General features: G+C 43.6%; 1 protein-coding gene across 19 annotated transcripts in view; it reads right to left on the reverse strand.

Moving 5' to 3' along the window:
• Positions 1 to 14,075, reverse strand: part of PPIP5K1 (diphosphoinositol pentakisphosphate kinase 1) — a 47,706-nt gene that overhangs the window by 15,251 nt on the left and 18,380 nt on the right. For 7 of the 19 annotated variants that reach the window (XM_059372677.1, XM_059372684.1, XM_059372679.1 and 4 more), the window contains 6 exons: positions 12,761 to 12,910; positions 12,050 to 12,140; positions 9,101 to 9,226; positions 8,326 to 8,388; positions 5,260 to 5,442; positions 3,618 to 3,755 (listed from right to left, as the gene is read on the reverse strand). In XM_059372677.1, the coding sequence (XP_059228660.1) occupies positions 3,618 to 3,755; positions 5,260 to 5,442; positions 8,326 to 8,388; positions 9,101 to 9,226; positions 12,050 to 12,140; positions 12,761 to 12,910 (751 nt within the window). The remainder of the gene's footprint in view (positions 1 to 3,617; positions 3,756 to 5,259; positions 5,443 to 8,325; positions 8,389 to 9,100; positions 9,227 to 12,049; positions 12,141 to 12,760; positions 12,911 to 14,075) is intronic. The other 12 variants (XM_059372692.1, XM_059372691.1, XM_059372695.1 and 9 more) reach the window with 8 other exon arrangements.

Raw genomic sequence — 14,075 nt, forward strand, 5'->3', positions numbered from 1 at the left:
GAGTCCTGGGATTAAGCCCCCACATGGGGCTCCTTGCTCAGCAGGGAGCATGCTTCTCACTCTGCCTGTCAAATAAATAAATAAAATCTTTTAAAAAAATTCATTGTTAATCTTATTAAAGATCCCTTGTATGTGATAAGTTGCTTTTCTTTTGCTACTTTCAAGATTTTCTGTCTTTTAACAATCTGATTATAGTATATCTTAGTGCGGATCTCTTTCAATTTATCCTTGTTGGTGTTTGAACTATTTGGATGTATAGATTTCTGTCTTTATCCAAGTTGAGAAAGAGCTCTTCAGAGCCCTTATTTCTTCAAATATTTCTTCTGCCTCTTTCTGTGTTCTCCTTCTGAGACTCTGATCATGCATATGCTGGGTTGGTTTTTTTTTTTTGGACAGAGAAAGAGAGGGAGCACGAGCTGGGGGGAGCAGCAGAGGGAGAGGAAGAAGCAGGTGCCCCGAGGAGCAGGGAGCCTGATGTGGGGCTTGATTCCAGGACCCAAGGATCATGACCTGAGCTAAAGGCATATGCTTAACTGACTGAGCTACCCAGGCACCTGTGTATGTTCATATTCTTGATGGTGTCCCACAGATCTCTTTAGCTCTGTTAATTTTTTTCTTGATCTTTTTTTCTTTCTCCTCTTCAGACTAGACATTTTCAAATGACTTATCTTTAATTTTGCTGACTCTTTCTTTCGCCTGTTCATATCTTCCAAGACACCTTCTAGTGAATTTTGCATTTCTGTTATACTTTTCACTCTCAGAATTTGTTTGGTTTCTTTTTATATTTTCTGTATCTTTAATGATATTCTGTATTTGCTGAGACATCATTCTCCTGATTTCATTCAGTTCTCTATCATTCCCCTTAGCTCTTTAAACATATTTAAGATAGCTGATTTAAATTCCTTGTCCCAGTAAGTCTAACATTGGTGCTTCTTTACCAACTGTTTCTATTCATTTCTTCTGAAAATGAACCATACTGTACTGTATCTTTGCATATTTTATTGAAAACTGGACATTTTGAACATTGTAATTTTGCTAACTCTGAATATCAGAGTATTCTCCCCACCCCCCGCCAGGGCTTGTTTGCTGTGGGCTGTGGCTGTTTATTGACTTTTCTAAGCTATTTTTGTTAAGTCTGTCTTTGTCATATGTAGACTCTGAAATCTCTGTTCCTTTAGCTTATTTCACAGCTAGTGTTTTTTTGTTTTTTTAGTTTTTTTTTTTTTCAAGATTTTATTTATTTGAGACAGAGAGAGAGAGAACAAGCAGGGAGAGAGGGGCAGAGAGAGGGAGAAAGTGAAAGGCAGATTCCCCAAAGACTCCCTGACACGGGGCTTGATCCCAGGACCCCAAGATCACGAACTGAGCTGAAGTCAGACATTTAATCAACTGAGCCACCCAGGTGCCCCACAGCTAGTATTCTGACAAGAATTTCCTTGACTGCCAAGAACCAAAAGAAGGGAAGAGGAAGATGGGGGGAAAGGAGGCGAAGGGAGGGGAGGGGAATTCTCTGTCTTTGCAGATTGGTTCTTTGTTGAGGTATTCCTTCAACATTTAGCTAGACTGTTTATAAATCCCTCTTAGCCTTCAATTCTTGCCTGTGCTGTGTCTAGAGTTCAGGCAGAGGAAAAATCTTAGGGTAGTCTCTTGTGTTTTCTGCTCCTGTGTCTCTCCCTAGGCATGCACATGGCTTCTAACTTCCCTAGTATATGTGGGGGCTTTTGAATGCCTTAATTTTCCTTTTTTTAATGTATTTTATTTATTTTTTTGTCAGAGAGAGAGCAAGTGAGAGTGAGCACAAGCAGGGAGAGCAGAAGGCAGAGGGAGAAGCAGGCTCCTCAGTGATCAACGAGCCAGATGAGGGACTTCATCCTAGGATCATGACCTGAGCTGAAGGCAGACGCTTAACTGACTGAGCCACCCAGGCATCCACTGAATGCCTTAATTTTCCAAAGAAACTCTCTACCTAAGTTTTCACCCCAGGCTTTCAGCACACTTATTGTCTGCCTCAATTATAATTTTTGTCCCAGGCAGCATTATGTTGTTCATTTGCCTTACAATGTTTTCAGGGAACACTTTCTGCATAGCTACTTTCCTGCCCTGATTCAATGAAACAAAGGTAAGCACCTTGTGACAGTTCTTCAAGTCAGACAAGTTAGAGTAGCTAAGTTAGATAAACACAATTCTTTGAGAATAAAATCTGTTCTGCTCCTTTAGGAAATAGGGACCAGAGCTTCACACTGACACTATGCTCTGCTATCTGTAAGACTGCTGTTGAGGTGGGGGAGAGGGTAGGATAAGAGAAAGAAAAATGATAGGAAGCTTCCTGCCATTCTTAGGGTGCCTCTTTCTTGATTTAGCATTTTTCTGGTTGCTGCAAACTTTTGATTATTTTCCAGAGGTCTGACAAAACAGATTCTGGTAGTTTTTGACTGACTTTTTTGGTGTTTCTGTGAAGGACAAACCCTTGGAGCAACCTATTGCTTAATTTTTACATTTAGATTTCTGAAACATATGAACTCCATATATATGAACAAATATCTTAATATATAGCATGAAGTATGAATTCAATTTTAATTTTTGTCAAATGACCACTTAGCTGTGCCAACTTTACTTACTGAAAAATTTTGGGGTACCTGGGTAGCTCAGTTGGTTAAGTGTCTGCCTTCAGCTCAGGTCATGATCGCAGGGTCCTGGGATTGAGCGCTGCATCAGGATTTCTGCTCAGTGGGGACCCTGCTTCTCCCTCTCGGTCTGTCCCTCGTGCTCACTCCCTCTCTCTCAAATAAACAAATAAAATCTTAAAAAAAAAAAAGTCTGTCTTTCCCCCAATATTTTGAAATGCTAACTTCATCTACTTCTAGGTCTTCTATTTTTTTAAGATTATTTATTTATTTGACAGACAGGAATCACAAGTAGGCAGAGAGGCAGGCAGAGAGAGAGGAGGAAGCAGGCTCCCTGCCGAGCAAAGAGCCCAATGTGGGACTCGATCCCATGACCCTGAGATCATGACCTGAGCTGAAGGCAGAGGCTTAACCCACTGAACCGCCCAGGCACCCCTCGTTATAGAATTTTTATGGAATGTTATAAAATCTGATAGGGCTAGTAGCTTTTCATTACTCTGGGGTGCCCGAGTGGCTCAGTTGCTTAAGTGCCTGCCTTCAGCTCAGGTCATGATCCAAGGGTCCTGGGATAGAGCCCCATGTGGGATCGACCCAGTTCCTGGGTCCCTTCTCTGAGCAGGGAGGCTGCTTCTCCCTCTTCCTCTGCCCCTCCCCCCAGCTTGTGCACACGCGCATGTGCACACACACACACACACACACACACACTCTCTCTCTCTCTCTCAAATGAAAAAACATATATAAAAAAACACCTTTTCAAAACTTTTCAATTTGTCTGACTTTAGAAAAACAGCATTTTTGTTGGAATCATGTTAAATTTATAAATTAACTTGGGAAGTTATGATGTTGAACTGGCCTATGCAATTAAATAATTTTTCAAGGCTAGTTCTGTGTCTTTTTGGAGCACCTATCTTTTTAATTTACTACTCACATTCTAGGAAGGACAGGAGTAGGGACAGAGACAGGGCTACAAGATAAGAAGAGTATTCTCCATACCTGCAGATGCCTGTGCTTGAGCATCAGTATGGCGCTGGCAGACTCTACTTAGGAATTCACTCACTTGACGCAGGGAAAGGGCATTATGCAGTGTTTCCAGGGGGTAGATGGTAGGCACCATGGAACACCCTTCAAATCCTATTAGAAAAGAGATGGGCAAAGTCAATGTTATTCCTGCCAGATACACCCCAACTGTCCAAGGCAGCATGGAGAGTCCCTGAGAGCCATCAGAAGAATCCGTGGCTTTTGGAGTATGGGGTATCCAAGATTTCAGAAGAGGGAACTCTTTAGAGCCCCTACAGGTGTCTGTTTCTCACCTCCAGAATTCTAAGAAATCTAGCTGCTAAGGCCTCCAAGTGAATCAAATCACCTCTCATCCTACCCATGGAGAGCCTGTAATGACCCATGGAAAAACGAACAGAATTCCAATAGGGTAAGCACCTATATTGCTTTTGCTCTTTCTAGGGGAATAAAACAAAAGTCCAGAGGTAAGGGGTGAAACTGAAGGTCTAAATGAGGCAGGGAGGTCATGGAGCTGGGAAGAAACAGCAGATTTTAGGAATTGTGTAAAGAGAACCGGATTAAGGAGGAAGGCATGGAATCTGAAGAAGGATTCATGCAGATTTGGGATATGGGTAGAAAGGCTAGAATATCTGGAAGCAAGCTGGAGAGCATGCAATACACATGAAGCTCAGCCAAGGGAAAAAACATGCATGAACAGGCTGGGGGATGGAAGTTCTTTCTTGGTCATTTCCATCACATCAAAGCTTCTCCCTTCTGCTCTCACTGGAAAACCCCCGACTTGCTAGGATTTCTCTATTCCATCAGGAAAACGAGGAAAATCTCTAGGAAGAAGAATAAATTCTGATTCTCTATCTGAACCTAACAATCCCAATGTAGGTTCACCAGTCTGGTTAGGGTAAAGGGTAAACCTAAATATAACCCTAATCCCAGAGCGTGTTGATGAAAAAAAATGTTTCCATGGGAGGATCAAGAAGCATTGTCATCTTAAGCATTGTTTCAGCCTGCAATCTTTCTTATGTTTCTTTATAACTCCTTAAAGAAACTAATAGTAGGCAGGACAGCAATATCTATGTAAGACATAGCCTCCTGTTCACTAACGAGTAAAACCTATCATTAGAAAGGATTATACTTGACCATCTTCTAACTCTGGCCCTTGTTTGCTTCAAAGATTCAATTAAGACCTTTGTGCCTCAATTCCGTGCCCCCCCCCCCCCCCCCCCCCGTACTCTTGTGGCAGGAGCGTCAGAGGAATACAGTCTCTAGCTCCTCAGCATGGCTACTAGAAAAACGTTTGCATCTGAGGATGGTAATTAGCAGTGGGTTATAGAGACAAGAACAGATTTCAGGGCAAGAGACTACTCCTATACCGAACAGAATTGGGAATGGGTAACATTAGGAGGCAATAACGAAGGAAAACAGTAAGGGGAAGAGCAGCCAATGCTACAGCTACCAGGCAGTCTGGCTCCAATCCCATATCCAAGCAACTAAATGCAAGTCACATAACCTTAGGGTAAATAGGAGAAAGGAATAGGTGGGCTCTCCTGCCAGAAGTGCAATAAGCAAAGCAGTCAGTCCCAGCCAGGGCAGTGACAGCAGCCAGCTTGGTGGCAGGGGGTACCGTAGAGGCACTCGGGGTCATCCTGGCCTGAGCGCAGCCAGTTCCGGAAGAGGCGCAGGTGGTAGGAGCACTGGTGCAGGTGATGCGCCAGCGTGGCATCCAAGGAGACTGGCCGGCCCCCTGGACAGTCAGAGGAAAAACTGCGCAGCAACCGGACCACAGGGTGCTGGTCATCCAGCAGCTCTGGAGGGGATGGGGGAGGACCACGGCAGGAAGCACAAAGATAAAGAAAGAGAAGAGGGAGAGACAATGAGGGGGGCACTGAGTGGCACAAGCATTACTGGGAGGTAGGACCACTCAGCTCCAAGGTGAGCTAAGAGAGAAGCAGAGATGGTCAGAACAACTGGGTATCTCTTACAGGGAAGAAGAGTATCGGCATCACAATGAGTCTAAAAGAAGGGACTAGTGAGACATCATCATACAGCGAGGCCCTCCCCTCTTTCACTGTGCATAATTAAGTCAGTGCTTACAGACAGCAATCACATCATTCTGGATGGGGGTAAGCGGGCAGTTTTGTAGCTGGAGTCTTGATTAGCGCTCTAGAGCCCCTGTTCATTCCTAGAGAAACCCTACTTATGACCTGCTTCACAAACCAATGTATTTATAAAGTTGGTATAGAGATACAAAGATTCAAAGTCACTTAGAGAAGAGGGTCAAGAATGGTATCGGGTATTAAGGTCAAGTTTGAAGCTGAAAAGGCTCAGACCAGGTCTTCTGGAGGAGATTCTACAATAGCCATAAACAGGGCTGGTGTTAAGCAAATGGCAAAGGAGATTGACAAGACACCAGGTATAAAGGTCCTTTAAAACAGAGTATGTAAAAAACAGAATCAGTATGTGAAAATGAAGATACTGACTAATCAGCCTTTACTCTTGTCCAAATATACAGATTTTAAAGAAATGTTCATATAAATCTCAGGATTCGGGGGACTCTGTATCCACTACTGAAGCAGGGATGGCTGAGAGATGTTCTGTCATTAAGGTAAGGAGACAGCACTGCCTTGCTTCCTTTCCAAAGCTAGGTCCAGGTTTTCCAGCTGCTCTTTCAAAGCGAGACAGCACAGCAAAGAGATGATGACAATGGGACAGTAGGGTGCATATTGTTGTCACTAATGTGCCATAAGTATTTGCAGACAGAACATCCCCTCTGTAACTGCTAGGTCAGTCAAGCAAGATTTGACCATGCGATAGAGCCCTCATAATGTCCTTAGGAACAAATTAAGTCTAGGTAATCTTCAGCAAGCGACAGAATAGCTCCACATTTCTCCTGATACCAGCAGGGAGATCCCAGATTCTGGCTTCTCAAGCACTTTAGCTTCCAAACTCAAGTACAAGGAGAAGAATGGCCAAAAGTCCCCTGAGGAAGTGTGCAGGGTGTTGGAGGAGATCTTGAATTTACTCTCCTGTACTCTACTGAATTATCCAGGTCTTTCTTCTTCTCTTCCTTTTGGTAGAATTAATTCATCTCTTCTTTAATCGGTGAGGCTGCTAATCAAGGCCTCAGGGAACTGGAGATAAATAGGTTTGAGGATCTGTTTTATGAATCTGGATCTTTTCTCACAAAGCCTAAGAACTAGGAGATCAGTGATTTAACTCTGATTTCAGGAGCCCAAGTTCCCAGTACTAGATTCTATACTCTAAGTAACACTTCTCCTAAGTCCAAGTCCCAAGCTGTGGGGCTGGGGCTGGTGCATGAGGTTCTACTCTGGCGATGACTGGGGCACATGAAGGCCAGAAGAATTTGAAACTATATCTGGAGGCACAGCCACACCACTCTGAAAGGGGAGCTCCTATTAGAGGCACAAATGGGAGCTGGGATAGGGGGTGGGGTTAGGCAACTTAAAATTTGGCAGTGCCTAGTGGAGAGGTATGGCCTGACTGGGCTAAAATCTAGCAGTTGCCACTGGCTAAGGAGTTTTTTCCAGCCAGGAAGCCAAGCTAATTTTACCTCCTTTCGAGAAACTTAGTACTTGGACAGAAGAAAACCATGTATAAGAAAACTGGATTTACCTTGAAAACAAGATACAAGGCAAAGAGAAACTAAGAATATAAAGGATAAAACAGGGAGTAAGCCCTGCCACACCCTACAAAGAGACCACTGCCCTTTAGTTTACACAGATCTCTAAACTCTTACACCTTAGTACGGCTAGACCAATTCTTCAATATTTTTGAAATATTATTCATTTCCAAGCACCCCCCACCCCGAATTCCCAGGAGACATTTCAACTTGCACTTCAAGCTTCTCTGAAATACCAGTGTCTTAGGTAGGCTGGGTCTACAGGGAAACTGTATGGTAATTTAGGCTGTATAATTCAGGTTACAATCCCTTTTTCCTTTACCTACTGCCTCCTACTCCCGTCTTTCTTTATCCCAAATCAATCTGGGCTACTATTTTCTAGGTCCAGACCCTAAGTTAGTAGTAACATAAAGTAGATGTTGGGAGCACAAGAGCCACATAAAATACACACAATGATAGGTGGTTAAGAATATGGTGATGGAAAACCATAAATTCAAGACCAGTACCCATAGGGGTATGTTTGGGAATGGGGAACTACAGCAGCACTGCTCCATTTAAGAGAAACAAATGAGTCATTCACTCCAACAAGGAGTTGGAGAAAAAAACAGAAAGATCAAAATTGTATAAGCTGAGGAGTAAGGGGAAAAAAGAAGACATGGAGATGATAAAGAAAATACTATTCTCTTTCTATGAAGGAGAACCATTGTTTAATTTGTATAAAACCCAGCAGTCATGTGATGGGAAAGGGAAGGGTTTAATTAATGTTTTGGGGATGATGCTAAAAAAAGTGACAGAATGGTGATGATGGTGACCATGGACATAAGTCCCTGAGTTGCCACATAGATAGGGCAGCCAGGCTGCAGCCAAGACTAAAGTTTGTCACAACAAAGGGTATGCCCCAAGAGGGACACTTAGTGAGCGGTTCATTCAGAGACAGCATGTTGTCAACATAGTGGAAGGCAGAGGCAAAGTCAGTGTCAGAACTCAGAGGTTAAGTGTCTGGAGGTGACATGATGAGGGGAAATGACATTGAGTCAGAAGCAAACGTACCGTTAGTCGGATGCTTTGCAAACGACACAGAAAATCGTTTTACGGCCGGGACAAACAAGAGCTCTGGGGAGAAAAGACATCATGGGGATTATACCCACCCCTGGCCCCACCCTCTGCTCTGGAATCTGCCCGCAATATACTCTTTTCTTTACAGTTAGTGTATGACCTGCTCCAACACCCCCCTCGGATTCCTGACTACCACATTTCAATCTTCTCCTTTGGAATAATCTTCTTGTAGGAATCTGTGTGTCATCTCTACCACAATATGGCTCCACAGACAACCCTAATTTCACCACCACATCCTCTTTCTGGTCATTTGGAAATAAAATCTGTGCAAAACCTTTCATCCCTTCCCCCACTCTCTTTCCGTATCATCTTTCCTGCCTTGACTGAAACTTCCCCATCCCTGATTTCCTAGATTTGAGTCAAGACTCCACTGCATTTTTCCTGACCATGGATCATCATCATCCTTGGTCCTTACTCCTACAGGCCAGAATCCAGGAAAGAATATAGAGGTGGAGTAAATTGATGTAGCAGGGCTGTATGTGGGAGATTATGAAGGGGTAAGCGTAAATAAGTAGTATTTATTGCACTGAGAGGGAATGCAAATGGAGGGGTGGATGGGGTCTTGGTTCCTTCTCCCCTCTATAATTGATGAAGCAACTTGTTATAAGGCCAGTGTCAGTGCCATCTTAAGTATGAATGGTTCTTGAGCTGTATCTGTGCTGGGGGACAAACGAAGAAAAGAGCTGCCCCCCAAAACCCACCCACATACCATCTCGGTGCTTCAGACTGGCAGGTGGTAGCTTTTTGCCATGGCTGCGGGCGTAGTCCTGAAGATTCGGGGCGCTGGAGGAGCCGCCCAGCACTGTGGTGCTGAACAGCCCTGTGCACTGTGAGCCTGCAAGGCCGGGAGTGCATTAGTAGCCACACAAAGCTGCAATTACCACACAGAAGTACACATAACTTCACATGCCAACATGAAGACACACACACATAGTCACTCAGAACCACCCATATGTGGCCACTACGCATAACCACAAACAGATTTCACTACTGTCCATAGCTACACTGGGCAAGCAAGGTAGGGATTCTGCTGAAGATCTACATGGTAGATACAAGAGGTTACTACAAATACAGGGTTAGTCATATTAGGGGAGTCAAAGTTACTGAAAGGGGTAGACTCTGCTCTCCAGGTACAACTTAGGAATACGAAAAGAATAGGTAGATCTCTCTAGATTTAATTCAGTGCTCCTTAACCTGGATATAGATTTTGAAGAAGCCAGAATTATAGTCCCCTTATAGACTTAAAAGGAAAGAACTTTAATTGAAACTAGAGACTAGGTTTTGAGCACTCAGCTCAAATTCCAAATTCACGTAAGTTCCAATTCCTCCTAAGTCCTTCCATTCCCTTCCTTCTATCTCTCTTCAGGCCTTTTTCACTTTTCTCAAGAAAAGAAGTATGTATGAGACTCACTGAATTTTTAAAGCTGGAAGGGACTCAAAGATCATCCAGTACAGTTTCCTCATTTTAGAGGTAAAGAAACTGAGATTCAAAAGGGATCTCATTTGCTCAAGTTCATACAGTTTCCCAGAAGCTAAACTAGATTGGAATTCAGGTCTCCTGATTCTGAAGATCAATTGTGTTCAGTCAGAAAAGAAACAACTATTTTTTCATCAAAAAGAAAGAAGTGAAGACAGACACAAATTGAAGACATGTGAGGAGTCCAGAGATTACATGGAGAGCATGCCTACTATGTGCTGAGGGCCCTATTAATAAGGAGGAAGACCTGGTAAATAGGAAACAATAAAAAAAAGCCATGTTTTTTCTACTTTCAAAAGTTATAAGCCTTATAAGCCCTGTGCTCAAAGCCTACACATTAAGTTCAAAGAAAGCAAAGTGAGTATACTGCCAATCAGAGGAGTAAATAAAACTTTAAAAATCTCTGAAGCAAATAAACTAGTCAATGCTCCAAATACGACTGAGAACAGGGTTGGGACTCTATAGTCCTCTCTTCTACTCTAGGTCATGAGGACAGAGTGGGAGGAAGAGATGAGACTGATACCCAAGTTTATGGGACTTGGCCCTCTACTTCCAAATCCATCTTAGCCAAGAACCTGGGTGTGGCTTGGGAACTTAACATAGCAGAGATGGTCAGAATGGAAAGAAGGTCAAATTCCTTTGAGCCCACAAGGGGCAGGTCATGGTTTCAGGGGTCTCAGCATTTCAAGACCACTATAGAAATCAATAAAACTTTGATGGCTAATTATCTGGAATTCAAGATTGCTGCACTATGCAGCAACTTTTCCTACCTTTCATATGTAAATTGGCTCTAGAATGGGGTTCCAGAGAGTAATAAAGACTGTTAAATATGTCTACTTTTCTTCAGAGAAGCTGAAACTAACTGGCTTTATCTCAGACGACCAAAGCTTTGTTCTACATTTACTTCCTTCACTAAATAATTTTCTGGTGCAGTCCTGCCAATCCTGCCCTGTCCAGGCCTAGGATCATCTCAGACAGTAGTGTCTACCTTACTACCACCTCTGTCAACCAGTCCCACGTTCATACTTTGGTCTCGTTCTTGACAGCATTCCTACTTAACTGGACCAGACACAACTATTCTCATTTTCAGCTTACCTGAAACCAATTCTTTACTGAAACTTCTGGGAAGAGAAGTCCATGTCACAGATCTATATATTTGTCATTTATTTTTCATGCCCCAATCCATCTACCTCATTTCAGGGATCCAGAAGGCAACCTACTCCCATATAATTAGCCAGGAAAGTTACAAAAACCTTTTTCCCCCTTGCTGGTAAAAGCTAACTATTTTGCAGCCAGGAAATTGGGTGTCAAGGACAAAAGTAACAGAAAAATGAAAGGAGATAAAGAATAATAGGACAAGATAGAAGCCAGAGGACCAAGTCCAGACCCCACACAATTGTCTCAAACTGCCAGTTTTACTTACTGGCTCACAAGGCCCTGTATTCAAAGATAGCCCCTCCCAAGGACCACTCCCCACCCCCAAAGAATACAATACCCTCTGAGGCTTGGTCCTTCCTGCAGTCTGTGTTCTTAGGAAAGGTTGAATGATGTTCTCCACCCCTCTCCAGGAATCAAAAAAATCAAGAGACATTCCCTCAAAGTCCTGAGAGAAGCCTCTGCCACTACACCAGTCTCAGATATGTCCCTCAAATTTCAGGAAGGAAGGAAAAAAAATTACAGAATTAGGAGAGGATGAAGGAGAGGGCATGGAGGTAGGAGGGGCCAGAGCAGGGATATAATAAACATAGGTCTCAGAGGAAGACATGGCACAAGTTCTCCAAATGAACAACAGGACACTTATGAGGAGGTCACAAGTACCTCTATAGTTTTGTCTCTGATAACTCTGAAGTTTCAGAGTCTCCATGGTCCCTTAAGGTCTGGGCTAGACCGGGAGGACAGATAAGGAGTGAGAGGGGAAGCCAGAAAAATGCCCTTGAGCCAGAGAAATGGGGGTGGGTGTAAAAAACCGAAAGACAAACAACTTCCTGGAATGGAAACAATCACCTGGGATCAAAGTTCACACCTAAACATGGCTTCTCCCAATTCATCCTCCCTAGCCCCACCCAACAATTCATTGACTAGATGACCCCAACACCGGTAACTAAGGTTTCCCACAATAGAACCTTTTAGAACAGACAGACACCCTTTCCCAACTACAGTTGAAATGCTGGAAAACCATACCTAGGCCACTCTGCTTCATCTCTGTTGGTGGCCGTGCAGACGAAAAGAGCCGGTAGCCACCAGGCCTCGAAGATGAAGTCTCAGAAAGCACCTGGAGAAAAAGGACTCTATATTATCATTTTGCCACCTCAACCAAGACGTCTAAAACCCAGGTCCCGAATTCCTGCCCCTATAAAGCCAAGCAATGTCAGAAAATCTGGACGAACCAAAGGTTTTTTAATGGGGAGAAAGAATGGAAAGGGAATGTAGAGCGTACTTTGCAGATGGAACTGTCCAGGGAATCCTATATACCAGATGGCACTTGTATTTCCAAGATGCCTGTCCCCACAGCCCTTCTATCCCAAATCTGAGAAATGATTATTCAACCATTCTCAGGTGTCAGCAGAGAAGGGTTCCTTAATCTTATGTATCCCTCCACAGGACTCAGAAAGCCAATCACAATAAATGAGCCGTGATAAGAAGGAAAGTCTGGCTACCTTCTCCTCTTTCCATGGGACAGTTGTGGTTATGGCAACCACACTCGGTTTCCTATCTGTACCAGGAAACCCTCCCTTCCATGTCTGGAGACATTTCTAAAAAGGCTACAAGGGCCTAATCACACAAAACACAACACACACATACCCCACCACCCCCAGATAGTGTTCGGAATTCCTAGGTCCCAAAAGGCAAAGACAGAGGTAGGAAAGGAAGATGAAGTAGGGGGGAGGACACCTGTGTGCAGGATGCCAGGTGAGTGGTGGACACAGCCCGGGGCTGTAGGCCGATGGCTGGGGAAGGCCTGGGGAGGTCTCCTGACCTCCTGCGGCGCCGTCCCCGCAAGGGGATCAGGTCCAGGTTCCCCGTGCACTGCATGTTCATGACCTGCAATCAGACCGGGTGGAAAGCCGGTCACAGCTCCTTTAACTCCCAGGCTCCCAAAAGCCCCAGTGCCCATTGGGCAGAGCTAGTTCTAAGTCTGGAGAGGATGATCACCTAGGGCACAGCTGAACTGAAGGCACAGATTCTGTATTCTAAAACTGTCCAAAAATTTGAAGGAGAAAGGATGCGTGGGGGAGGGTTATAGTTGATAAGGATAAGAACAGCAATGCCTATACCTATAGAATAAGAAAAGGAAATATTAATATTAAAAGGCTGTGTGACCAAGGAGTAGAGAGGAGATTTTCTTGCAAAGCTGAGGAGCATGTCTTGGGCAACCACCATCCTGGATAAGCCATAGTAGAAGCAACACAAGGAACTAAGACGAAGAAATGTGATTACAATAGGAAGCTTTCTGTAGGCTTCAAAGAACAAAAGCCAACTCACCAAGTCTGAGAGCTCTGCTTTGCCTGTCTCTCGACTCATTAAACCAGAGGAAGAAAAAGGGTTAAGCACAACCGTGCCAGAGAGACTGGCAGACATTTAGATGTGGAGAAGCAGCTTACTGATGGAAGATTACACGTCATTCTTGTCCACTTGATTGATCCACATTAGTCAGTAGGGGACTAGTGAACTGCAGATACTAAGTTAACTTACACCTCAAAGAGAAAACAATGCCAACCCCTACTAAAGAAGCTCCAAGTATTCATAACATCAAACCTACAGTAAAATAATCAGAAAGAAAAGAATAAACAGACCATAGTTTATCTTCTTAGCTTTCTCCAAAATCTGAACTGTAAACCTGGCTGAACCTATATAAGCTAGTTACAGATTCTTCTGAGATACTCCTAAATGAAAGACCAATTCCTTTAAGACAGAGAGCTGGTACAGAGCCAGGTGAATAGATTTATCTGTCAAAGCAGGACCCCAATCAGACAAATTTCCCGAGACAGGGATAAATCATGGGGTCAAAAAGAGTGTCACTGAGTCAAAGAGGGTAAAAAAAATCTTTCCAAGAAAAAAGACCTGAACAAAAATATCAGCAGAGTTAGCTAGACACAATGTGACATTATAATAGTTCCTCCTTCTAGGCTAGAGAACTAGAATCAAGTCTTAGAGACAGACACCAAAAACAGTGGACATAGGTCCAGGCCCATAACCATCCTCCTCA

Source organism: Mustela nigripes, chromosome 13 (genome assembly GCF_022355385.1).
Source record: "Mustela nigripes isolate SB6536 chromosome 13, MUSNIG.SB6536, whole genome shotgun sequence".
Lineage (NCBI taxonomy): Eukaryota > Metazoa > Chordata > Mammalia > Carnivora > Mustelidae > Mustela > Mustela nigripes.